At 40.8% G+C, this 25,380-nt stretch overlaps 1 protein-coding gene across 2 annotated transcripts in view; it reads left to right on the forward strand.

Annotated features, from left to right (window-relative positions):
* The first annotated feature begins 962 nt into the window (after window positions 1–962).
* The window catches only part of PDE8B (phosphodiesterase 8B), a 70,753-nt gene continuing 46,335 nt past the window's right edge, over window positions 963–25,380 (forward strand). For both annotated transcript variants that reach the window (XM_030968196.1, XM_030968197.1), the window contains exon 1: window positions 963–1,274. In XM_030968196.1, the coding sequence (XP_030824056.1) occupies window positions 963–1,274 (312 nt within the window). The remainder of the gene's footprint in view (window positions 1,275–25,380) is intronic.

A 25,380-nucleotide genomic window follows, 5' to 3' on the forward strand; every position in this document is an offset into this window, starting at 1 on the left:
ACCAATTATTGAAGGATTTATTATGTGCCATTTAAAACAGAGGGTTTTAAACTACAATCTTGCTAAGACTTAAAACCTCCATGTTTAGCTTTACACCTCCTACATAGTTTCACTGTGGTCAATGAAACGATTCACTGTGGAAAGCTAAGAAGATGTGTAAATCTCTGTAGCATTAAACATTTTTCTTTATTATCTCACCAGGAGATAATAAAGGGATTGGCAGCTATCAGACAGCGAGGGTAAAATGGCAACTTGTTTCACTGAATATTGGCTTAATCAAAAAGCAGCGTTAAGAATTGTGAAACAATTCTAGCCTTTTTTCCCTAACTTGCAGTGGATGCTATGTGGCTCTAAACTGCTCCCTTGAGTACCGCCATACAACTGAGATTTGCTCACCCAAGAGGAGGATGCATTTTGACTGTCAAAATAAGTATTTGTAACTTTTTTTTTTTTTTTTTTAGTATTTAGCACAACCGGGGTTGCTGAGGACGTGTGTGTTTATGTATATGTGTGTAATGTCCCTACGGGAGGCTTGAAAATAGACCCTCTGCCTGGGTCATGAGGGGGCTGCACCAGCGATAATCATTCTTCTCACCATTCTTCTCATCCTTCTCCTCACCCTTCTTCTTATCCTTCTCCTCATCCTCCTCCGCTTCTCCCCACCCCAGGTGAACACAGGCCGGTGGTCGCCGGCGCTCCGTAAGACGCTGCCGAAGACGGGAACGGGCTTAGTAGGTCTGGGGACCCCGGAGGCAGCGGGGGAGCGGGCGGGGTGACGAGGAGGCGCCGGAGGGCGGGAGTGGCCGGGGCAGCGCCACCGGCGGGGAGGCGTCGGTGCCGGCGGCGCGGGGTGCGCGGCGCAGGGGCGGCGGCCCCGCAGCCCGGGCGGGCGGCAGGTGGGAGCGGAGCGGAGCGGAGCGGAGCGGCGGTACAGCGGGGCGGGGTGGCTGGGAAGGGAAGGGATGGGCTGCGCACCCAGCATTCACGTCTCGCATAGCGGTGTGATATACTGCCGGGACTCGGAGGAGTCCAACTCCCCCCACCAGACCACCACGATCTCGCAGGGCACCACCACCCTGCACGGCCTCTTCGTTAAGACAGACGCGGCCGACTCCATCCCCTCCGTGCTCGCCTACCAAAGCCGGCAGCCGCCGCCCTCCGCCGGCCCCCGCCGCAAGGAGCGCAGGGAGTCCGGCGGCGCCTCCGCCCGGTCCAGGACGCCCCACTGCTGCAGCGTCGAGGCGGAGACCCAGACCAGCAGCTCCAGCGCCAAGGTAAGGTCGCCGCTCCGGAGGGATCTCCGGCGGTGCCGGTGCGGGTCCCCGCCGGCCGCGGCAGAGGGAGGACGGTGCGCGGAGCCAGCGCCTCCCCCGCCGGAGGATGCTCGGCGGGCGGGATGCAGCTGGCAGGAGCGGTGTCCTAGTGCCCACTGACTCACCGCAGCTGCGACGGCCGGGCCGGGCCGGGCTGGCACTGCTGCGGGGGGGCCGCCTCGCCTGGAGCTCGCCGGGGGGAGCAGCAGCCGCCGGGCCCCTCGGGCTCTCTCCGCCTTTCTCCGCCCCGAGCCCTCAGCCTTGGTGCGGCTCCGAGGCGCCCTGTGCTGGGATCGGCCACGCGCACCCAGCGAGCGGGGAAAGGGCTTGTTTTGAGCTCTGTGGCTGATGGCAGGGAGTACTTGGTGCTGGCTTTGTTTACTTCATCCCTTTTTCTTCCCGCCGTATCTGTTAAAATGAACTGTTGCTTCTTGACGTGGGTGTTCGGCTGAGAACCGAACCACTATGATCTGCACACGTACGCTGATGCACCTTGCTGCTGTAGGGCTGTGGAGATGCTCCTGGAAGAGCGGGCGGGGGCTGTGTCTGTGTCTGTGTCTGTAGGGTACTGGAAGACTTGGTCCCCCTCTCAGTGGCTAAGGCAGGCACAGCTACAACCTGCCTGTCAACGTCTTCACTTAAGTTTAGCACTTGCAAAGAGATCATTGCCCTGGATTTTTTTTTCCATGAGGTTTGTTTGGTTTGTTGGGTTGTTTTAGTTTTTTTTAATATCAGAGTAAGTAACTTCTCTGAAAGCCTTTTAGAAATTAAAATTTGCTTTGTTGCCTCCTTCCATAGTTTATTAATTAAAAAACAACAACAACAACAACCAACCCCCCCCCAAAAAAAAAAAAAAAAAACAAACCAACAAAACTGGTGTCATGATCTTAGCTGCATCTTAGGTTACTTTTCTGTTGTACTAAGAAAGCAGGATATCATGTCACAAAGTAATTCTAGTGTTTTGTTAGAATATCAGTAAGAAATTCCAAAGTTATAAAATGTTCCTTAATTATTTAAAAATTCAGAAGTATTAGGAAAACGTAAGGAAAACATAAGTGGGAGAAATCACAGAAAAAAAACCCCAAACACCCCCATGGCCCATTGTCAGTTTGTTAGTTCAAATGCTGAGAAAATTGTAGAATTGTCTGCAGTCACGTTTACTGTTTTACTCATTCAGATGAGAAGCCTGCATCATCAACAACTGAGACAAAATTCAAGCATGACTGGAGTAAAACAATTCTTGTATTTCTTGGATTTATAGATTTTTTTTCCTTTTACTAGTCAGAGTGCAATACTTAAGACAAAATAGGATTTCTTTTTTTAATGATTTCTTTTTTTCTCCTAAAAGAGGAGAAAAAAGAGGAGAGCAAAATCAAAACACTTTTACAATTAAGTTGAGAATTGAAAAGAAAATAGGAACAATTGGAAAAAAGGTTTTTTTAGAGTCATAACTTGGTTCTCAATAGTTGTTTACTATATATTATTACATTATGTGCTGTTATAAACAAATATATTTCCCAACTTTCTAGTTATTTAAACTGCATGTATTTCAGATGGTTTTGAACTTTCTGATTGGTATTGTAATGTTATGGGTTCAACAAGGCCCAGCGCTGGGTCCTGCCCTTGGGTCACAGCAACCCCAGGCAGCTCCACAGGCTGGGGCAGAGTGGCTGGAAAGGACCTGGGGGTGCTGGTGACAGCAGCTGAACATGAGCCAGGCTGTGCCCAGGTGGCCAAGAAGGCCAATGGCATCCTGGCCTGGATCAGCAATGGTGTGGCCAGCAGGAGCAGGGCAGGGATTGTTCCTCTGTACTGGGCATTGGTGAGGCCACACCTGGAATCCTGTGTCCAGCTCTGGGCTCTTCACTACAGGGCATTGAGGTGCTGGAGTGAGTCCAGGGAAGGGAAACAGAGCTGTGGAAGGGTCTGGAGCACAAGTCCTATAAAGAACAGCTGAGGGAGCTGGGGGTGGGAGAGAAGCCTGAAGAAAAGAAAGCTCAGGGGGGACCTTCCCACTCTCTACAACTGAAAGGAGTGTGCGGCCAGGTGGGGGTTGGTATCTTCTTCCAGCCAAAAAGAGACAGGATGAGAGGAAACAGCCTCAAACTGCTCAGGGAAGGTTCAGGTGGTACATCAGGAAGAATTTCTTCCCACAAAGGATTGTCAACCATTGGGAGTGACCGGCCAGGAAAGTGATAAAGTCATCATCCCTGGAATTGTTCAAGGAATGACTGGATGTGGCACTCTGTGCCATGATGATACAGTGGTGATTGGTCAAAGATTGGATTTGAACTTGGATGTCTTTTCACAGAATCACAGAATTAACTAGGTTGGAAAAGACTTTTGAGATCATCAAGCCCAACATATGACTTAACATCACCTTGTCAACTAGCCCATGGCACTAAGTGCCATATTCAGTCTTTTCCAACCTAAATGATTCTGTGTTTCAGAATTGTGATTATTTTTGATAGCTTCCCTTCTTTTTACAAATTATGAGTTTGTTAGGTGTCTGGGGTTTTTGAAGTTATTTAACAATTATTTCAATTATATAGTAGAAATATTTTCATTCTTAAAAGAATTAGGATCTATAATTTTTTTTTTTAGTTGAGTTAGAGCTGCCATTCTTACTGCCAGTCCTGGCGTGATTTTGTACATCACACTAAAGTATTGACTACAACAGGGTTGGGTTATTACAGTACTATCATAAAGGCAAAATAATATACTATACTTGACAGATTATAAGAAGTGTAAAAGTGTGGAAACATGTTTCTGCAGTAGTACATGATAGCAATATTTATTTCCATAAAAGCCCCAAAGTGAAGAATAATATAATTTATTTTGGTATGGAAAGAGTGTCTAGAAATACCACTTGGTTTTAGCTGCTGTAGTGCTTGGTTGCATGTATTAGCAATATTGGATATTCCATACCATATGGCATCACACTTGAGGAAAGAAGGACGAAGGCACGGGGGACATTTGGACTGGTGGTGTTTGTCCTCCCAAGTAGGCGCTGCACAGGGTGGGCCCTGCTCTCCCGGGGATGGCTTTACACCTGCCTACCCATGGGAAGTTGTGACTTAATTCCTTGTTTTGCTTTGCTCATGTGTGCACCTTTTACTTTACCTGTTAAAGGGTCAAATTCATGAGTTATTTCAATTTCACTCCTCAGATTCCTTCCCCATCCTCTGGGTGATTGAGTGAATGAGCAGCTGCCTGGGGCTTAGTTGCCATCTGGGGTTAAACCTCCACAAAATCTCATCTAAGTGAATTAGAGGACAAAACCAATATACTGGCTGTTAGCACTATTATATAGTAAAATATATATATATGTCTGTTCTGTAACTGCTCAAAACACTTAAACCCTGTGTCTTGGTTTCAAAAGACACCATGTTGCTTGGTGTGTCTTTATTTTGTCTTCTGAACTGCTCTTTAGTTGTTTATACAATCAAGTATTGCACTTTACATTTGATCCTGCTTTATGCAATGTTTTAGAACTCATCCACACTATAGTATGAAACTAGCCTTAAAATAAATCAACCTGTAATAATTTCAACCCTATTCAGTTCAAATAAAAAATAAAAGCCAACCAAAGAAAAAATGATCCGATGTCACTTAAAATATATCGCTTATCTAAACCTTTCTTTCAAAGTATTTGGTCTGTATTCATTTGGTGTCAGGTCAGTGTTACAAAAGATAATTTTTTGTTTTTTTCTTTTCTTCTTCTTTCCTTAATGAAAAGTTCTGAATTGTTCAGAGCATTGAGATGTGTTGTTCCCATCCTACTGACACTGTTTATGAGTAACCAGTCAGCAGTTTTGGCGGGTAGGTGTGTTTCTTTTGATCTTGAAAGCCTGGTAAACAATTATCTACAGGTTGCCTGACAAAGATCCCAAGTGGACTTGTTATGGGTTGATTTGGGAGAGGACCCACAGTTTCTGGTGCTCAGCCATACACTCTGTTCTTAAAGTACTTGGGCAGAAGCACTTAGTTGAAAAAAAAACAGCCATTCCTTCCCCTTGTACCCTCCTTAACAAAGCAAAACATTATCATGAAAAGAAAGAGTGTTAATATCTCAAATGTTCCATCAGCTTTCTATAAAGATACAAGGCATTTAGCATCCGTCATGGAAGCATAACAATGAGCTGAGAAGATGCTGACTGTATAATGGCTGCTTGACCCATTGCTCAGTTACTGCTGGTTCTGAAGTGCGGCAGTACCAGCTGTTTAGCAAGAAGTAAACAGTTTTTTGGACCCTTCCTTGGGGATTTAAAAATGCAAATCCCTTATATACGTTTACATCTTTTCATTATGGCCAAGTCTTAAGCAGAAGTTGTGAAAAGTTCTGATTTTCTTGATATCTTGAGACTTCAGCATTAACAAAACTTTACAGCAACAGACAAGTTTCAAAGCTTGTGTTGCTAACAAATTAGCTAGTTGGAAAAAACCCTGCAAACAACTTGCAGACTTCCATTGATTACTTTATCATATTTTTCTTCTTGAAATTACAAGAACAGCAGGTGTAATGATTTGGTTCTTCTTATGCTGTCTTCTTTGTAGAAAAGAAAGACTTGTTTATGAGCCTCTCTTGATCAGTCACAATAGCAGTAGATTTTGACCATTTTCAGGTTTTTCTGTAGCAAGAAAAGCGCAGAAATAAGCAAAAATACAGTGGGACAGTATCTCTTACCAGTGTTGGCTGTGTTAAGTTCCAAGGTGGAAGTGTTGGGACATATCCTTCTCTTCAAAATGTCAAGGACCTAGGTTTTTTTTGTTAGGTTTTTTTGGGGTTTGGTTTTTTTTTGGTGGTTTGTTTTTGTTTTTTTGGTTTTTTGGGTTTTTTTTTTGTTTTGGTTTGGTTTTTTGTTTGTTTTGTTTTGTTTTGCTTGTTTTGTTTTGTCTTGTTTTTTTATGTGGGGAATAATTCTAAGACTGCAGCTGCCAAATACAAATTGGAGAACATCAAGAAATCCAACCACTGAGAGAGTTGCATCAAGCTCATAGGTCATGTAGAAATACAGCCATAAGTATTGCCTTGATTTCAAATACAGCTGTCTTTCAAGTAGTACCATGTATAAGAAAAGTCAGGGTACTTCTTGCACTTCTGGTTTTGTTTGAGGTGTACTACAGTTTAACTGGCTAGTAGTAAGTTCTGTGGCATGTGGAGCACACCAGATGTAGTGTAAACCTAGAAAATAAACCTCCTAACTCTGTAACTTAGTGTGATGAAGGTTCATTTCACAACTCAGTAGGACACCTGAGACATAAGGCACCTCTTGAGCATAGCTGAGGACTGCAGAGTTGGCATAAAAAAAATTGAGCAGGCCAAAAACTGTTGAAATATGTTACAGTGCAGGACCTTGTTGTTTTAGGCTAGCTGTTCTCTGAGAGGTGCTGACCTGAATAGCTCTTACCCTAAAGAAAATTACGAGTATAGAGGTGTTATTTAGTGACTAAGCCCAGGTATCTTAAATGAATACAGTAAAAGGACTTTTGCTGCACTGTATCTGACCTTTCCATTCCTCCTTCAAATGATGCAGGTGAACTTTGGCAAGCACTGTTGTCATGCTCTTAAGCAATGCTAGACAGAAGAACTGTTACGAAGCAGATAAAACCATTTCTTCAGAAAATATTAAACCACCTGGCAAAGAGAAGCCTGATTAATGACTTCACATTGAGTCACACAACATTCTTGACTTCCAAAATTGCTCTGGATAATATGCATTTATATCGCTAAATATAAAATAAGCACATGTGCGTGCGCACACACATGTATAAGAAAAGAGAATTGATGAAGGCTTGTATGATAACAATGAGCCTCAATAGTTTCATCATTAGAACTCAACAGGTCCAGGACCCCTCTAAGTCCTTTGGTAAAAATTTATTTTAAGATTTTGGCTTTCACTGCCCAAAATACCAAGTGGTGTTAAACTGACCATTAGCAGCATCTGTTTTCCCCTTTTACTGTTTGATATGCACAGAATGAGACTGAGGTTTTATCTTCTGAGGAGCTTGGTGTGAATCTTTCAACATTTTCTCTATTGTCCATGTAACTTTTCTAAAAGTGCCTTTAGTGAACACTGGATGTACCTGTATGGCTGCTAGAAAATAACATGTGAAGTGTTTTATGATGCAGCAGCATTTACCTTTTTTTGGTGAGTCTTGTCAAACCCAGGATCATAGCTTAAGGGAATCAACAATCACATTTACTCAGGTAAAGACCAAAGTCCAGAGCATAATGAAGAGCAGCCTGTGTGTTTGAAGTGGTTGAGGGCATGAGCTTACAGCTAACTGCCACCTGATGATCTCTTGTGTAGTACTGTCTCACTCTGGCACAGATCAGTAGGTGCATTTCTAGCCCAGAAAGTCACCAGCAGTCACCTTGCTGCAGGGCAGCAACACAACACCTGGCTGTCCCCTTGCTTTTTTGAGGGCATCTTCTCTGGGGCAATCTCACATACCACAAAGTAGAATTAGCTCATTCTGCAGGAGCTTCCACAGCTCCCCCAAAACACCAGTGCTTTTGGCTTATGAAGGTTGAGTCACCTTTCCCTCTATGTGAGGAAGAAGTTCTGTGCAAAGATACATTGTTAACTCTGAGTTAAGGTGAAGTTCTGTACAGCTTTTTGGTGGCAGTGTCTACTCCAGGTAACTTTCTTCACTTGAGAGGACCATTAGTCCATTTGCCAGTGAACTTATTTTTCCCTTTCAGTTCAGCCATTTGTGTTAACCACAGCCCCATCCTTCACCATCCAATTATTTATAAATGTCTTTCTCACCCTTGTTGTCAGCTGTAAAAGAACAAAATGCATTAGAGACATGCTGTTCCTTTGTAATACCTCTGACTCTTTGAATAGCAAGGTACTCTGGAGAATAGTTTTAAAAAATCCGTGTATATCTCTACCCTGTAAATCTCTGACTTGGCTATCCAATGCCAAATATTTCATATCTTGGATGTAGAAAGGGTAGAGTGCAGATTTATGCTGAGAAGCCCTGCATCAAAATGCTGCTACTTCAGAAACTGTCTCAATATTAAACTCTTAATAACATGAGTTATTCACTTTGAAAATGCATATCTAATTTTGATGTAGATTTACAATTAATAGACCTTTTGCCCTGGATTCAGATTGCATATGAGGAGGCAGCTTTTGGTCCAAAAGGATGGGAAAACTGGACGAATGCAGTTGGTTTCATAGCATGGGAAAATGGAGCAGGAATTGCAGAGATCTGGGCCACCTGGATTCCAGTACACAGAATTCACAGACAATACAGCCAGGTGTGAATGTGTGGATAGATATTATTAAACCACATTTAAATAAGAATTCCAAAGGAACAATGGATAGTTGAGAGACTCTGCTTTAGTAGGGTCAGTAACATCCACTGATGAAATAGGCAGAAGGGAGTTTTAAAGCAATATATGTAGTAAAAATCAAGCTATTCAACATCTGTTTGTAAGCCTAGGAGAAAACTAGGCTAGGAAACTGCTCACAGTCAGTTTTCATATAGAGCTGCAGCCTGTCAGATTTAATTACAATTCATTTGTTTATATTTGGAAGAGTGAGGTCTGATTCCTATCTTGTTATATGCATGTTTTCATCAAATAGTGATATAGTTACAGGTGGTATACCTGTCAGAGCTGTAAAAAAAAATCAGTGGAATTGAATGTGGAATTGAACATGAGGTCTCTGGTGTTAGCTTGGGAGCTACTTCCAGCAGTCACTTTTCCCTTTTCTCTTAGGTTAGCCATTTTGCTACAAGAACAGTGAGAGAGGCTTTCCTCCTCCCCTGCTGCAGATTTAGAAGGCTATCTGAGGGCACCGTGGACTTGAATGTTGTCGATGATCATTGTTCCCCTGCAGTTATCATGTCCATTATGAAATGCAATTTACCAAACCATTGTGCTAGCCTGAAAACCAAGAAACCTCTTTTAGAAAGGGAGAGAGAAAATTAGGTTTTGCTTTTTGTGTGTGTTCTTTTCCAAAGTTAATCGAATTTCTTCTGAGACCCCAGAATAGGTGTTAATGTGATGACTCAGGTGTTTTCTGGATAGACACCCAAGCTCAAGTCTCTGTTTTGAAAGTGTCTAAAAAGGTCCTCCCACGTGAGTACTCTTCTCACTGGACTGTTGGCTATTGTGGCTTTCTCTTTCTCTCGCTTTTAAGATTGCTTCTCTGAAATCCATGCATTCCAAAGTGTCCTGCCTGATGAATCATTACTTCCTCCTTGTCACAAAGACAAATCTTTCTTAAACAGCTAATTATATTGTGAAAAATCACAAGATTTCAGAAAGGGTGGTTATATTCCATTCCAGAATAAATCCATTCACATGTGTTAAATGTTTAGGTCTGTGTTAATGTTCTAAGCAGTGTTGTGGCTCATGGAAGAAGTCAGTAACTGCTGTGTCAAACACCTTTGCCATGGCCTTGTTTCAGGCTGCTGCATTTTACCTCAAATTGCAATGTGTAAACTAGGATAGCAAGAAAAAAAAGTTAAGATTTCTTGCATTCTCATGGTCATGGTGTGCTGATCTGCAGCTGCTGGACAGCTCTCCTTCCTCTTGGAGCTTTGGATGACAGCCACAGGGTGCTGGTGGAAACTTGGGAAATCTTTGGCTACTTTTGTCAAAAAGGTCAGCTGGAGTACTATGATGGTGTGGTGAGTGGTTAGAGAAGAGGTGGATGAAGTGAAGATCTGAGATGGACTAAGTAGGTGAGATATCATTGTTCAAGTAGTAAAAAAATCATCAATCTAGCCAAGCTGGGGTGGTTGTGGATGGGTCCTGTGTTATGGGCTGGAGGAGCTCAGGGCAGAGACATACCAAAGGGAATGGGGCTTAAGGGACATGTAGGTAGAGAGGTGTTTTGGGGGGAAATAAAAGTCTTTTCTTGGTGACACTGGATTCTTTGATGCTTTGAGTCTTGAGGAGATGTGATGTCTAAATCTAGAGATTTCTGTCCAAATCTTAGAGCTGCACAACAAAAACGTATCTTTACCACTCAATGCTGCTGCAACAGGAATTGCCTGGATGATGTTCTGTGTACAAAACTGTACCCACTGCTGCTTAAAGCCACTTGTTAGTCTGTGCTTGTCTCTGTTTTGTTAATGAGCCCACCACAGTAGCAGAGGACTCCTTCTGCATCTTATAGTCAAACATTTGGAAGCAAGAAAGAAGTACCTAATATTAGTCTAGACAAATTGAAGATCACTAACCACCTTCTTTCTGAAAGAAGTTTTGACAAAAGAGAGGCAAAGGTATTCTCCCCAAAACCAAAATTGCATCAACAAAATAAGACCAAAGCAAAACAAGTTAACACTAAGAATCATAATTGTTCCAATACGGTGATATTACTGATATAACTGGTTTTAGTATAACTTCTGTGATAACTTTGTTTAATGTCAGCAGGGACTTCTGTATTGCCATCCCAATTAGGACAGAATTCACACAATGTGCTAGCTCTGTGAGTCTGGTGCATGGGAATCATTTAAACTTAATGTTTGGAGTTTTTTTCTTTAAAATGTAACTGTATAAATGGTGTCATTTTGTTTGGTGCAACAGTTTCTTTGATACATTCTGGGATTTTTTTTTGGTTCCGTGCAACAGAGCTTTTACTACTCTAGTGCTTTAGGTGAGATTGGACTGAGCAACAGAACTGGGGGTTTTTTTCTCACACCTTTAGTGGGTTAAATACTATGTGTTTGATAGATTTATTTAAGGCTCACACTCAAGACAAGAGTTGTGCAAGTCTTAAAGACAATATATTTTAAATGTCATAATTTTAAGTTATATTCTGTGCATCCTGGTGGTAGAGATGTCAGACTTTTTCTTTCTTTATGAAAGTGAAATATAAAATTATTGAGACCAGAAAACTAGTGGAACTGATGAATATTACAGTCAACCAGAATGGGTGTCTGTTTGCAGATACACATTAACAAGAACAGCTGATGCACATACAGATCTCTCTTGGCCCTCTGGCATTTTAGTGGCTTAGGGACTATCCTACAGTTCAAAGAGTTCAGTAATGAACTGTCTTCAAAGAAGGGAATCTTTTTCATGGGTTCCTCTGCATTTATACAAGAGGCTATTTCTAGATGAAGCACTTTTTTGCCCTTTGGAGCTATAAGACATCTGCAACCTCACCTTAGATTTGAAAAATCTGCTGTGCTGGAAGTAACTCCTTTAAGGCCATCCTTTCATGTTTGCTTTATTGTTATTTTTCATTTAGTTGCAAATATCCACAGACCTGTAGATAGTTTTATACTGGAAAAGGTGTTGTATTTCTATAGCTCACGTGTGAATTCTTGTCAGAGAATAGTGTTTTCCTGCATGGCTGATGCACATGATTGCCCATCAAAGGATGACCTTTAATCATCTGAATTTTTTGTGCATCATTTTCTACCACTGAAGAAAGAAAAGCATTTTATTTCAAAATCTAATGAATGAGCTTAAAATACAGCGTTTACTGTACAAAACAATGTTTAATGATGCAACATTAAAACTTGGTACCATTTTGCACTTCCAGCCCCAGTGCAGAAATGTGAAATGCATACATATAGTCCAGTAGTACAAATTCAGAAGTCACAACTCCATATGTTAGAATGCAAATCTTACATCTGGAAAGGTAACACTGACATCAGTGAGATGATGATCTGGCTTTTTTTAGATAGGCAGTGAGCAAACGGCTATTCAGATTTTCGCAAAATTTCCCCACATTTTATTTTTAGTTCAATAGGAATAAATGACTGGGCTGCGATACATTGTCTTGTGGCTAAGGGGCTAACAGCTGGCGTTATATACCTCCTACACAGCCCTTAGCTATTTTAGCTGTAGTTGGGCTGTGCTGCTGCTCCAATTGACTTTTTTCTAGCTCCCCCTGATAACTGTTCAACATTTCTTAGTAGGTGAGGGAGGTAGTGGCCAGGCATCAGTGCAGCTACAAGATTTGCATCACTTGGAGACGTCAGCAGGGCTTTCTTTCATCAATCTGCCACTCTCCCTGTCACAAGATTTTTAGTTTTCACCTGTTCTTTCAGCATAGGATCACTGAGGAAGTGATCACATAGAAAGAGGATAGTTTGCCTTCTTTGAACAATAGGAGATATTTTGTATGTTTGTACATATACTTGCTGCATTCTTATCTGCAGGTTGGATGAGCCATCTGCTGGCATCTTTCCTCCAGTTTTGGTTGACTTTATTCCCAAAATAAATTTTATTTATTTTATTGCCCCTCTCCTTGCCCTTTCGAATGGTTGCAGAGGTATTGCCATTACTGAAAATGGGATCAAAGCAGGATACATATGAATGTGTGAATTTCTTTGTTCTTTTTGGTCACAGTTCACAGCCTGCTTCTACCAGCTGCTAAGTATCTTCAATCATTCTTCCTCACTCTGAAGAAGGGTTGTTCTTTGTCTATTCCAAGTACTGACTAAAGTAATTAATATCTGACAATACAGATATATCTTCTTTTTTACTATCAATATGCATGCCATGGACAGGAAAAAATCATAGCATAAATGTATGACAGAAAAAAGTACCTTCATGCTGTCTGTCACAGAGTTAAGTGTAAAACAGGGAAGAGCCTTCTGTGCATCTTCTCTAGTCTCCTTTCAAATTTTTCCTGCTTGCCTTCTTAAAAATTCGCTCGGCAACTGACTTGTATGCTAATGGGAAGTTAGTAAGAATTGGCTTCTGTTTATTTGAAAATTTTGCTTCAACAAGAGAAATATTTCAACCACAAAATTCTGGGGGAAATGTTCCATTTATTCATAAATTAGAACTTACTGTAGTCAGTTTGAGATTCTGGTTATACTCTGATAAAAACGTTCACCTGATTTACAGCTTCTTCAAAAGGTTTTATTTCTAATACACTAGTATCTTCTATTAGCTGGGAGGATCCAGCTGAAAAATTTCTCCCTCTCTGGTACTGCTGCCTTCACTTCATGCTGCAGTGCGGAGGTCCAAAGGCGTGTTACCATAGAGATACCCACAGTAGTTTTAACCCAACTTTAGGTTACTAAAGCTTGAGTGCTAATGATTGCTGCAACATCAGCTGCAGAATGCACTCTGTCAGGATGGATACACACTTCAGCAGCTGACTACACCTAACTACAGCCCAGTGATGTTCCTTTCTGAGGTTGGAAGCATGGGACTGAGACCTTACAACTCTTGCTGAGACTTAGCCACTCTTGTACTAGGGCACCTGACCAAGTGCATAAGCACCTCTGCTTTGCCACTATTATAAGGGTGGTGTGACACTGTTATAAGGGTAGGTAGCCTTGAGCAACTAGATCAGATATAAAAAGGCCCAGTGTCTCCCAAATGGAATTGCAGTGCTTGCTGCTCTTCCTCCTTGCTTGGTAACTGACATTGTGTTTTTTTAACTTTTTGTGATGATGTATTTCACACCTTGGGTAGAGGTTGTACTGTTAAATCAATATTCAGGGTGAAAAATAAAATGAGTGATTATTTACTCGTCTCACCATCAGCCATAACATCTTGTATATAGTTACAGATTTGGCTCCACTGTGTGTTTAATACTTGCAGATGTGTTCAGTGAGCACATACTGAAATGGAAGTTCATTCCCTTTTGAAGAAAAAGATGAAGTGGAGCACTAAGGTGAAGAATTTAGCAATCAATCTTTAAATAAATATGGTTTCTTTTTTGGTTTGCTTCTGATCTCAAATCTGTCAAAAGAAACTAAGCAAGGTGGATGAGTAGGCTGTTGCTGGTTCTGTTGTCATTATGTTTCTTTTCGTGGAGAACCTAGTCATATGAGGCGGCAAGTGAATGAAATGGTTTCCTGTTATTGCTGGCAGCAACTGAAGGGGACAGTGTATGACAGGGGTACATATAAATTCATGAAGACTGCTGTGCTGCTTCATATTGTACACATTTCAGTGAGAAGTAATAATCTCAGGTAGGAACAACAGCAAGTCTACCTGTCAGGGGCAACATAGAAATTCATTAAACCAAGTCATCCTAAATAAGATGGGCACTCTTGCAGCTGTTTCTTTCTCAGAATCAGTGTTTAGTAGTAAAACATGTTTATAAATCTTTTCAAATTAGAGTGTATTTATCCTATTTGTACAGTCACAGCCTCTTCACTAGTCTTCCATGGCAATAGAATAATTTGTCGGGGGTACCAGTGAAATTACTGTGTTCATAGTATAATCTAGTTACTTGAACATGTGTAAAGACTGTGCAAACCTGTGTCTAAACCTGTGTAAATACTGCACTTTTTGGCATGTGTCTCATGTAACAAAGAAAATTCAAAGTAGCCAGTATGCATGAGAAATGCAGGAATAGTTCTTATTTGCTGTAAGCATAGGTAAGGCTTCTTCATTTTTCCAATCTGGTAACATGATCAATAACGACAAAATTATTGTATTTTATTATATGCAGAAGTAGGGTAAGCTCTTTCATGATCTGATATAGGAAAAGTTTGTCATTTCAGTGTCCCAAGCTCTGAGATGGCCCGATGCCTTTCATGCTGTGGCTTTTGCCTCCCCAGAGAACAGTGAGGAGACAGTTTCTGCTTTGGGATGAGGATTCCCGCAACACCACAGAGGTTGTCTCAGTGTGACCAAGTGGGAGCAAACTCCCTTGGCTGGAAGGGTAGTTTCAATGCACAGATGAAGATCCCACTCCCCAAAAAAATGGGAACTGTGCCTAGCCTTGCCTTTAGCTTGCCTTTGTAGACTTCCAAATATATATTTCTTAGCTTACTCCTAGTAAGTGTTTTGAGGCAATCATATTTTGAATGTGGTAAAAGTGACTGAATAATTAAAAAAATATCTCTGCATACATCATGATTGAAATTAAAATGCAAGATTAGAGAATGACTTTTCTTTTAATTTTCATTTTTAATGGCATAGTATATTTTTGGGGTGTTTTTTCAATAAAGTGAAATATTAAAAAGCCAGTTAATACAAAGGCATTTAATTTAAACTTTTATGGGACAAACTGTATCTGCAAATGTATGTGTGTCTCTGCTAGAAGCTGCAAGGGGAATTGAAACACAAGAAACTTCGATAACATGAAATATTAAGGATAAGCCAGCACTTCAGACTTTTATGGGGAAATGGCATTTTCTCAGCATTTTGTTTGTATTAAGTACCTATTTTCATAAAAATTGATGCTGAAATGGGTGTGCAGTGCATGCTTCTATAAACTCTCCATAGTTCTCATGACTTGCAAAATTACTTCTCACCTTCTTTCTCATCTTTCTGCCAACTTTTGTGGGGGCTCTTTTCCTGAGACCTCTTCTTGTCCTCTGGAGTACACAAGGCAAATCCCTATCTCAGAACAGATCTCTCTGCATGGTAAGTACACCATGCTGACTGTAAAATTGCCTTTAAGTCTATCAGAGCTGTTGTCTCTGACCTACTGCAGATTCATACCTACTGCAGTGGTGTGTCAAGGCCACTTGTTTTTTAGAGTACACAAGGCAAATTCCCATTTCAGAACAGATCTCTCTGCATGGTAAGTCCACCATGCTGACTGTAAAATTGCCTTTAGGACTATCAGAGCTGTTGTCTCAGACCTACTGTGGATTCAGGGTGTGTTGATTCACACCACCTTTGAAAATACAACTGTATCAACCTAGAGGACTTCAAAATGTCTTTGCTTTATTTTTAATGAAAATTTTCTGAATAATCTGTATCTGTTATGTGGCGGTCTCTATGAAAAACATAATGACTGCAAATTACAGAATGTGTCAGGCTGTGCTGTGCTTCTCAGCTATATATAAAAAAGGAGGTAGTGTTCCATGGTGCACATAGCATGAGTTCCCAGCAACAGTACAAAAATAAGTAAAAGAGCTTGTTTTGGGAGGATTAATAAGTCAAAAATTACTCCTGTGTGTTTTGGAAATGTCTAAGGCCTTCAGTAGGGAATGAATGTGGGAGGTGTCACACGTGCTTATGCTGGTCTGGTACAAGTTATCCTGTGTTGACCATTCTCAGAGATATGATGTTAGTTGGTGACCCTCTGCAGCTGTTATGTCTTTACAATCCTGATCTTCATTGAAGCCTGATTAGCAAAATATTTAGGGCCACAAGTAGAACCATCCAGCTTGACTGGAAAAACCAGAGCACTCATTTGACTTAACTTTTTCTCAGGGTCATTGCACCCAGAAGTCTAAAATAGCCCTGGGGTGGTTATGACACATGTCTGACAGCAAAATTTGGAGCAGTTGGTTAGGTCCATGCCATTGAGGGGTAAAATGGGATTTCTCCAAGAACTGCATATGTGAAAATTCATTGTTTTATATGGATCTGAAGACTTGAGGTCTAAATTCTGTAAGGGATAGTAATGATATATTTGCAATACCATAACTGCAGAGGTATGGTGTGCTCTTTTGTTAGTCAGTGTGAGGATCCAGCAATCTGCATTACCACTTCATCACAGGGTTTCTACAGGTGGGACTAGTGAGCAAGTCAGAGTGTTCTATGTGTGCCCAGAAATGAACTTCTTATATTCTTTGACTGTAACAATTACAGACATTTTATTACAGAGGAGAAGGCCTCCCAGCCCAAAGTCTCTTATTTGCTTTTGGGAAAGCATTTGATCTTTAACAGCAACTTGCTATGTGAAGTAAAATGTAATTTCTGGACTCTTGGGTCAGAGAGCTGGCCCTTGCAATGGCTGGAAGCCACCTCCTGTATCTCCTTCAGTTTCATCAAAGCCTTGAAAAAGTTTATTTCTGGTCTCTGATTTACTGATGGGAGTCCTAAGCTGTCATGTCTGCTTTTTCTGTTGTATTCAGCTAAGAAACTTCTAACAGATAGCAACATAGCTCTTTGTATTGTTTGAATTTCACCTCATTTCTATGACTCCTGCAGTCAAGGCTCTCTGCTACCCTACCTATCTTGCAGTTGGTTTTTTTCTCCAATTTTTTTAATAGCTTTGCCTGTGGCATTCCAACAAACCCTTTTCAGCAGTCTTGAACAGGACTAGTTTATTATATTTCTTTCTCTTCAAAATTTATGATTTTATATGTTTTTAAATATATATATTTATAAATATTTAAATATGGTTTTATCTGCTCTCATTTTAGAGTGACCCCATATGTTTTATAAAATTATATTCTATTGCATCTTTTGTTCAATATATCTCAATATTTTTGTTCTTCCATAGAACTCTGTTGCAGAGTGACACAGAGTAGTACAAGTGGCCTGAGTGCCCAGACCACTTTAGCTGCTCTCTTGGCATCTCCTTTCCCTCAGTTTATGACAATCAAATATTTCTTAACATCTTTGAAAACTGAATGGGACCTAGTAAGAAACTTACAGAAGTTACTGTTTCCTGTCTTGTGACATGCACTTGTACTAAGTACAATATTAACAGGGAATACAACATATTTCCCTACAGAGTGCCTCCAAAGATAGCTGTAAAATAAAGAGATATATGAGAGCGATATATAACCGAAAACTCAGCAATATCTTTTTCTGTTGTAATCTCATGGACTGTAGTGTAACAGTGTGAATAATTTACACATAAGCAGTTATTCATTGGAGTTGTCCATGATACAGGGTCTAATCCACTGAAGACATCATGCCTTATAAAATCTGTGATGGTGCAAATGTTTATCTGTGAATTGAAACTAAAATATTTTATGGCTTTCAGGGGCTGGATTTCTTAATAAAGGTGGTTGGAAAGTGTCAGGATTTTAATGTCCATGTGATCTCTTGAAGAGGAGATTAATATTCTTCCACAGTTCATGGCAGGTATATGGCTCCTATTGCTTAGTAAGGGCTTAATTCAGTGAAGTCCTGAACGTTTGGACTATGCTGTCTTTAACTGTACAAGAAGCCCTTTTTGTCTCCAGAAATCTTGCTCATAAAATAGAATTAAACAATTGCTGAGCTGGGTTCAACTTCGGCCATATAAGGTGCATTGAAGCTAGGCAATTGCAACTCTTCTTTGGGGAGAGAAAATTTGGCAGTTAACATTGCACACAGCAGGCAGAACTTCTGCTTTTGATTCTTAAGGGTGGAAGTTCATGCTGTGCATGTGCATAAGCCATGGGAGAAAATTGATTGGCAAGACATTTGCAAGAGGGTCGTGCTTCCCTGTGTGTACAATTTTTTTTAATCTTCTCAGTAATGTGTTGGTAGTAAGTTGCATAATTACATCCTCATAATGCACAATCCTAATGGTGGAGAAAAATGACTATATTGTGTTCAAAGAGATGTCAGTACCTAAAAACTGGAGTAGCAGTAAGAGGTCTCTGTAGAATGTTTGCATGAATCTTGTAATGCTGGATCTGAACCATGGCACTTAATTTAATGGTGCTTCTCTATGGTAAGACTGGAACAAAATGTCCAAAAAATACTTTTCCAGAAAACTTTTAATTTCACATGCACACACTGTGTAAGTAGTGATAAGTAATACCAAAATTATTATTGCTTGTTGTGTAAGTAATAATTTGCACCAGTTCAGCAGACCAGGTGAAGGTCTATTGTATGCCTTCTTTCTGTGCTTTTGCAGAGCTTATTTGGATTGCAGCTATATACAAAAGTTAAATCCTAAAATCAGATGCTTATCCTACCTGCCTTTATATGAATAGAATAATGGCAGTCAAATTTTCATGACTGCATTCAAGTTTGTAAGACTGGGTAACTAAGTTTCATCAGAGTATTTCTTGTTTCTGCAAGGTATGAATTCTTCAGGTGCGTCTAACACCTGCTTCTCTGTTCCTCTGAGTCAGAACTTCCCTTTTTTCTACCACTTCATGTATGTCACTTATACCTACCTTGTATAAATACACCTTCTACTCTTCTTTACTCTTCATCTCTGTTTGGGTAGCCAAACATCTCTGTTTGGGTAGTCAGCCCATGTGCCCTATTAGAAAAGTCTTTTGTCTTTGAGAATTGTAAAATAGGTGAGATGACCTTTGCAAACACTTTAGTCTTGAACGACAAAACACAGAGGGTGGAAATGCTGGGTTTGGGTAACCCAATCTATTGTGGCTTAGTTTGATGATTCAGAAGTGGGCAAGGCACTGTACATATCACAGAGTGTGATATCTGGATATCTGTCTTGGAGTATTTGAGACATTACTGCTGCTGTCTGGATTTACTGCAGTGGCTTTGTCAAAACTAGAATAGAAACTTGAACTGAATTAGATGTGATCATGAATTATTCAGTCAGCATAAGAGCCTTGGAGCTGTTTATTTCTATAAGAATTTGGCTTTGATTTTCGTTGTCTGCACAATTTTTAGTGTGAGACATGGCACAGACTTTCATGTTGATAATTTGTAGTTTCACAATAACAGACAGTGCTGAGCTGGAGGCTTTGCTACAGGAGAGAGCATCACTCATGATACTTGAGATGGTAGGGTCTGCTCTGGGAATAATTCTATTTGTGGGTTTCTAACTAAAGGGTCAATGGCAAAATAGTTAATTTTGACATATATTTAAATGCTAGTTTTGGAATTTAAAGTCAATATTAGACTGTAATGGGGAAAGTGTCCATAGATATCTGTTATCCTATAAACTTGGGAAGGTTTAATTTTTATTGGTGTTTGTACTGTGAATTTGCAATTTGGAGTGTTGTTGGGTTTTGTATTTTTGTAGAGGTTTGGGGATATTTTCAATAGAGTTCCTAGGCATAATTCTAAGACATATCTTGTGGATGCTGAAGTTTTAATCAAAAGCCAAACTAGTTGTTTTCCACTGCCTCCTCCCAAACTCAACAGTCAAGACAGAAGTGCTGCAAAACAAATGCTGTCTGACAGTGTGAAGGAGCAGGGAGGAGAGAACATTATGTTTTCAAAGGACATGTATCTGTCCTTTATGCACAATGCCCTGTTCTTTACTGGAGTTTATTTTGGTTTTTTTGTAAAATGTAGATCAAAGTTCAATGCTGAGGGTTTTTTTTCCTAACTGCAAGACAATTCAGAAAACTTCAATAAATGACTCACTCTCATCAGAACATGCTTGTTCTGGGTTTTGTTGGGGGGTTTTTGGCTTTTTTTCTTCTTTGTTCCGGCAAGAGGAATATAGTGCTTTATAGAGGTTTAGGCTGAGATAGTATGTAGGTGGCTTTCAGGAGCTGGCAAAAGAAGATAGGAACAGACCTCTATGAACCAGGAAAAAATTCATTCCAGCAATGCCCACCCAAGAGAAGAAGTAAGAGGGGGTAATACAAAGCCAACACTCTGATGGTGTCATTCATCATGCATCTCTGAAGAAGCAGCCTGGTAACCACTGCAGCCTAGGGCTGGTGTTGGAAGCTAGCAGTATCTACAGTGAATAGTGTTGGAGAAATGGTAGAACAAAACCACGTGTTGGTTTTGCACAGCCTGGTTTTTGGTAGCAGGGGAGCCACAGAGGTGCCTTCTGTGAGAAGCTGCCAGAAACTTCCACCATGTCTGGCAGAACCAATCCCTGGTGGCTCTGAGGATGGACATGCTGCTGGCCAAGCCTGGACTCATTAGAGATGTTGGTAATGCCTCTGTGATAACATATATAAGAAGAAAATCAAAACAAAATGGACAGAGCTCTTCCTTGCCAGAGAAGAGAAGGAGGTAAGAACGTGTGAAGGAAACAACATGGAGACTCCAAGGTCAGTGGAGAAGGAGGGGAGGAGGTGCTCCAGGCACTGGAGCTGAGATTCCTCTGCAGGCCATGGTGCAGACCATAGTGAAGCAGCTGTGCCCCTGCAGCCCATGGGGATCCATGGGGGATGCAGAGATTCACCAGCTGCCCATGCTGGAGCAGGTGGATGCCTGGAGGAGGCTGTGGTCCAATGGGAGACCCTATGGAGAGAGGGGGCCCTGCTTCCAGGCTGGAGCAGCCTGGCCTTGGAGGACTGCACCCCGTGGAAGAGTGACCACGCTGCAGCAGTTCTGGGAGGACTGTCTGCCTGTGGGAGGGACTCTCAGCAGTTTGGGAGGACTGCTGCTCATGAGACTGGAACCATGCTGGGAAAGTTCACAGAGAGCTGTGTCCTGTGGGAGGGACCCCACGGCCTCACTGGGGAAGGATTCCTCCCCTTAGTAGCAGAAGAAAACCTCGGGTGATGAACTGACCAAAATCCCCACACCCTGTCTCCCTGCCCTGTCAGTGGGAAGGAGGGAGGGGTTGGGGGGAAAAGGTGTTCTTTAAGGGTTTGTTTTTACTTCTTATTATCTTCCTCTGATTCTGTTAGCAATAACCTCAATATCTTTAATTTTAGATATTTTGCTTTTGGAGTGTTTTCTCCCAGTCCTTTTCTCAACCCATGAAGCCTTCATGAAATTTTCTCTTTTCTGTCCAGCTGTAGCAGGGAGGGTGAGTGAGAGGTTTTTGTAGGTGCCTGGCATTTGGCCAGTGTCAAACCATGACACCACAGCATATGCCTTGAGTCAAATGCATGTGACTTTTAACACATGCATTTTCCCTTTCAATCTTTGTAATAGAGTCCATAATTACCTACATGTGTACTTGCATACCAGGATTTCAGGTGCTGCTTCTGACCGCTCTTGGACTGTAGAGGTGCATAATCTTAGTGATTTTGTTTACTTTCAGTAAAATGCTAAGTAGTTTATTCTAAACAGTGGAAGCCAAGACAACTACATTTTTCAGGCTATCTACTACTGGAAGAGTAATGTTAAATTAATTGAGGAGGTAACTCAGGTGTATGCAGATAACCTCCAGATGCTTTTTCTTAAACTGTGTTTGGAAGGCAAAGTAAATTTGGCATTTTAAAATGATTGTTTGATTGCAGACTAGCAGTATGAGTCACAAGTTATGAGTATTTACCTAGGCCAAGAAGTGATGGAAGACTATCATGATTATTTAGCTAATCTCTTCCTGCAAATTATGTTCTAGCTGTTTCTGTTCATATTTCTATGATTGCATTACCTGAAATATCCAGTATTGAAACTCACTTCTTGGTGTTTTTGTATCATTTTTAATAGCCATGCCCAAGAATTGATCTACTGTATTAAACCATAAGCCTGTCTGCCTGTTATCTTGTCTTGGGCGAGTGTAAGGAGCCTCAGGCAACAGAGAGAAAAGAGGGCAGATGGAGAGGGATCACTCCCTGGGCCTCTCTTAACTTATAACTGAAGGGCCTGCTAGCTGAGGTTACATCCCTGCTGATGTCTTCTGCAACAGCACAGGGGCCTACCTTTGGTAAGTTTTGTTCAACTGCTCTTTTAACAATGCCCCTTCCAGTGGCCTGCTCTAAGTGCAAGCATCAAATTTCTTGTATTGGGAACACTCTTGGTGAGTCATTCTTCATTCTGCTCTGGCTGCTCCTGATTTCATAGATACCTGTTCAGTTCCTTGGGAAGCTCTCTTCCTAGAAGAAGCAGCCTAAGATATCTTGAAATTTCATTATTATTATTGTTGCTTAAATTTGTCTAGTTTTCATTAATTTATCTCACGGAAAGCAAAAGATTATGTACAACATTGAAAGTGTTGGTTCACCATAAATTTACATGGTAGTATAAAGTTGTTTTGTTTGGATCTTTGTTCCTATCCTCACAGTGGTTGCTTTTTTGACTACCTCAACATACAAAGATGAAAATACAATTAACTTTTATATCTCTCTGTATCTATAGTCTTGGATTTTGCTGTCTCCCAGACACCAGTGCATGTATTTTTGAAACAGCTCAGTCTCAGTTGGTGTGTTTTCCCCTAAGGTAAAGAAATTTGATCGGATTCCCCAGTAATGTGTGTGACTCATGCTTCTGCGAAGTTGAGAATGGACAGTAATGACAGATGGATTTACAGAAAGAAGTCTCACCATGCCAAGATCCATAAGTCTGGACATACTCTGTTCACTTGACAGATGTTTGTAAAAGTTTTTTTTCTCTTCACCTCTTCACACTGCAAGGGCATTAACATAACTTACCTGCCAGGCATATTCAGTGAAGTGAAATTTGTGTGCTAACAAAATAAATATACTCTCAGAGAAACTTCTGTTGATAAAGTCAAAAGTATTCAAAATAAGCTTGATGCATTCTGTAGTTGTTTTTCCTTCCAAAAATCTAACATAGTAGTTTGGAAATTAAAGGACTTGTCCAAAAAATGGATTTTACTTCCTGTCTTGTCAGTACGGGCTGGAATGTGATTGCTGAGCAGCAGCTGTGATGACCAGGGATAGGCAAAGCCGTGGCTGACCTGATCATGCATTGCAATAGCGCCAATTGAAGGGACTAGATTGCCTTCAGGGGTCCCTTCACACCAAAAGTTTTGTGATTCTTTATTCATTGGAGTTTCAGTGAACATCTCAAGCCCTTACCCAAACCCTTCTTCTTATTCATGCTCCCAATATCTGGGGGAAGGGGAGGAAATTTCCCAGTGCTGTGAGTTTTGAGACACTCTACATGGTCAGTGAAGAAAGGGATGATCTTAATTTACATGTCCTGCTGCTTTGTAAGCAGAAAAGCATAAGATAAGACCAGCTATAAACAACAAGGTTAAGGGGTGTAAGGGACAGTGTCACCCTGTGTTTGTCCTGCTTTTGCATTTTCCAGTTTTGCATCTGCTTTTGGCCACTTGTGAAGGCAGGATGTTGGACCAAGATTGGTTGGTTTGACTGATTCTTTTGATTGTTCCTCACAGGTTTTTTAAAAATGGGAATGTGTTTAAAAATCTCCTTTTTGGATTTTATTAAGGATCATCCTACCCCAATGTGTTCAACCGACTATATCTCGAATACCAACTTTATTCTATGTTGATACCAAGAACCAGAATTTTGGTAGTGATCCTAATAGTTTATCATGATCCTTGAATCCATGTAAGAAAAATCTACATGGTGAGAAATTGTGTGTACAAACTGCAGGACTGCTTTCAGATGCTGTTGAAAGCTCTAATCTGCAAATTATAGGAACAGATGGGATGTGGACTACCCTCTATGGATAGAGAGTTTCTGAGTCTTTTGCAGCCTTGAAAGGTCTCAGAGTAGCTGCTGCTGTGAGCAAAATTGAGGACTGCTCAACAATGGTAGTTTGTATGCCAAATGTAGCGCCATAATGGCTGAGCTAGTGTCTTTTCTGCTTGTTTGTTCTATTGTCCTATTATGATAATGTATTCACAAGGAAGCTGCTACCAAACTGTGAACAGAATGTAAAAAGTCCTAAAATAATATTCTTTCTTCAGTTATCATTTTATATCAGATACACATTTATTATCTTAAACCTCATAGGATTATTTTACAATTGTCAGCTTGCTTGTTGAAGTCATCTAAAATCTCTATCAACTGGACACTGATATTAATTTCTCAATTTTTGTTTTCCTTAGGGTGATCCACTACTTGTGACCTGTTGGTGCTAACTGCCTTTTGTTTCCCTCTTTTCCCCATGTCTTTCAGAGGTTTACCTGCATCCCCTGGTTTGCTTTTCTTGCCTTAAAACTGATTTTAAATTGAAACAGGAAGATTATATGAGCACTACTGACTCTAGTTGCTTAAAAATAGATGACATCTCCTGGGCACAAAAAAGGGAGTGAGAAATAGAGAAGAAACAGATCTGTGGTTTTGACTATTTATTTTTCTAATTTCTTATTGGAAACACAAGCCAGGAAATCATATAGAGAGGAATGAGAATGAAGGAAGAAAGAAATCTTAATATCTGTTCCTGAAGCTCATTCTGAGACAAAACTTCTCAGCATTGCACAAAAGGAGTTTGTGCAAAGGAGAAGCAGAGTTTGAGAACGAAACACAAAAAACCCCAACCAACTTAGCCATTCATTATATTATCAACTGTGTAATTCATAGAAGTTCGATTTTAAGCATTTGATCCTTACTTTGAAGTTTTTATGAAGGTTTCTGCTTATCTCTGGAACTGGTGACCATCTTGTTTCTGCTAAGATATGAAGTCTTGTCATATGGCTCACACTGAAGAACATGTAGAGTTTGCAGACAGAGGCATCTCTATGGCAGGTCCCCTTAGGAGCCCAGTCAGGCTGGTATTCAGACCACAGGAGAGACGCAGGGACTGCAGTGGGCTGGTGGATCTGATATGAGATATATTATGCCTAGCCATGCTTGGTTTCAAATGCTTCACTGCTAAATTAGTGCTCTCCCACCAGGTGAAGGCAAGACTGGCAGGGAAGAAGGAGGTGGGAAAGAAAGT

This window comes from Camarhynchus parvulus, chromosome Z (genome assembly GCF_901933205.1).
Source record: "Camarhynchus parvulus chromosome Z, STF_HiC, whole genome shotgun sequence".
Lineage (NCBI taxonomy): Eukaryota > Metazoa > Chordata > Aves > Passeriformes > Thraupidae > Camarhynchus > Camarhynchus parvulus.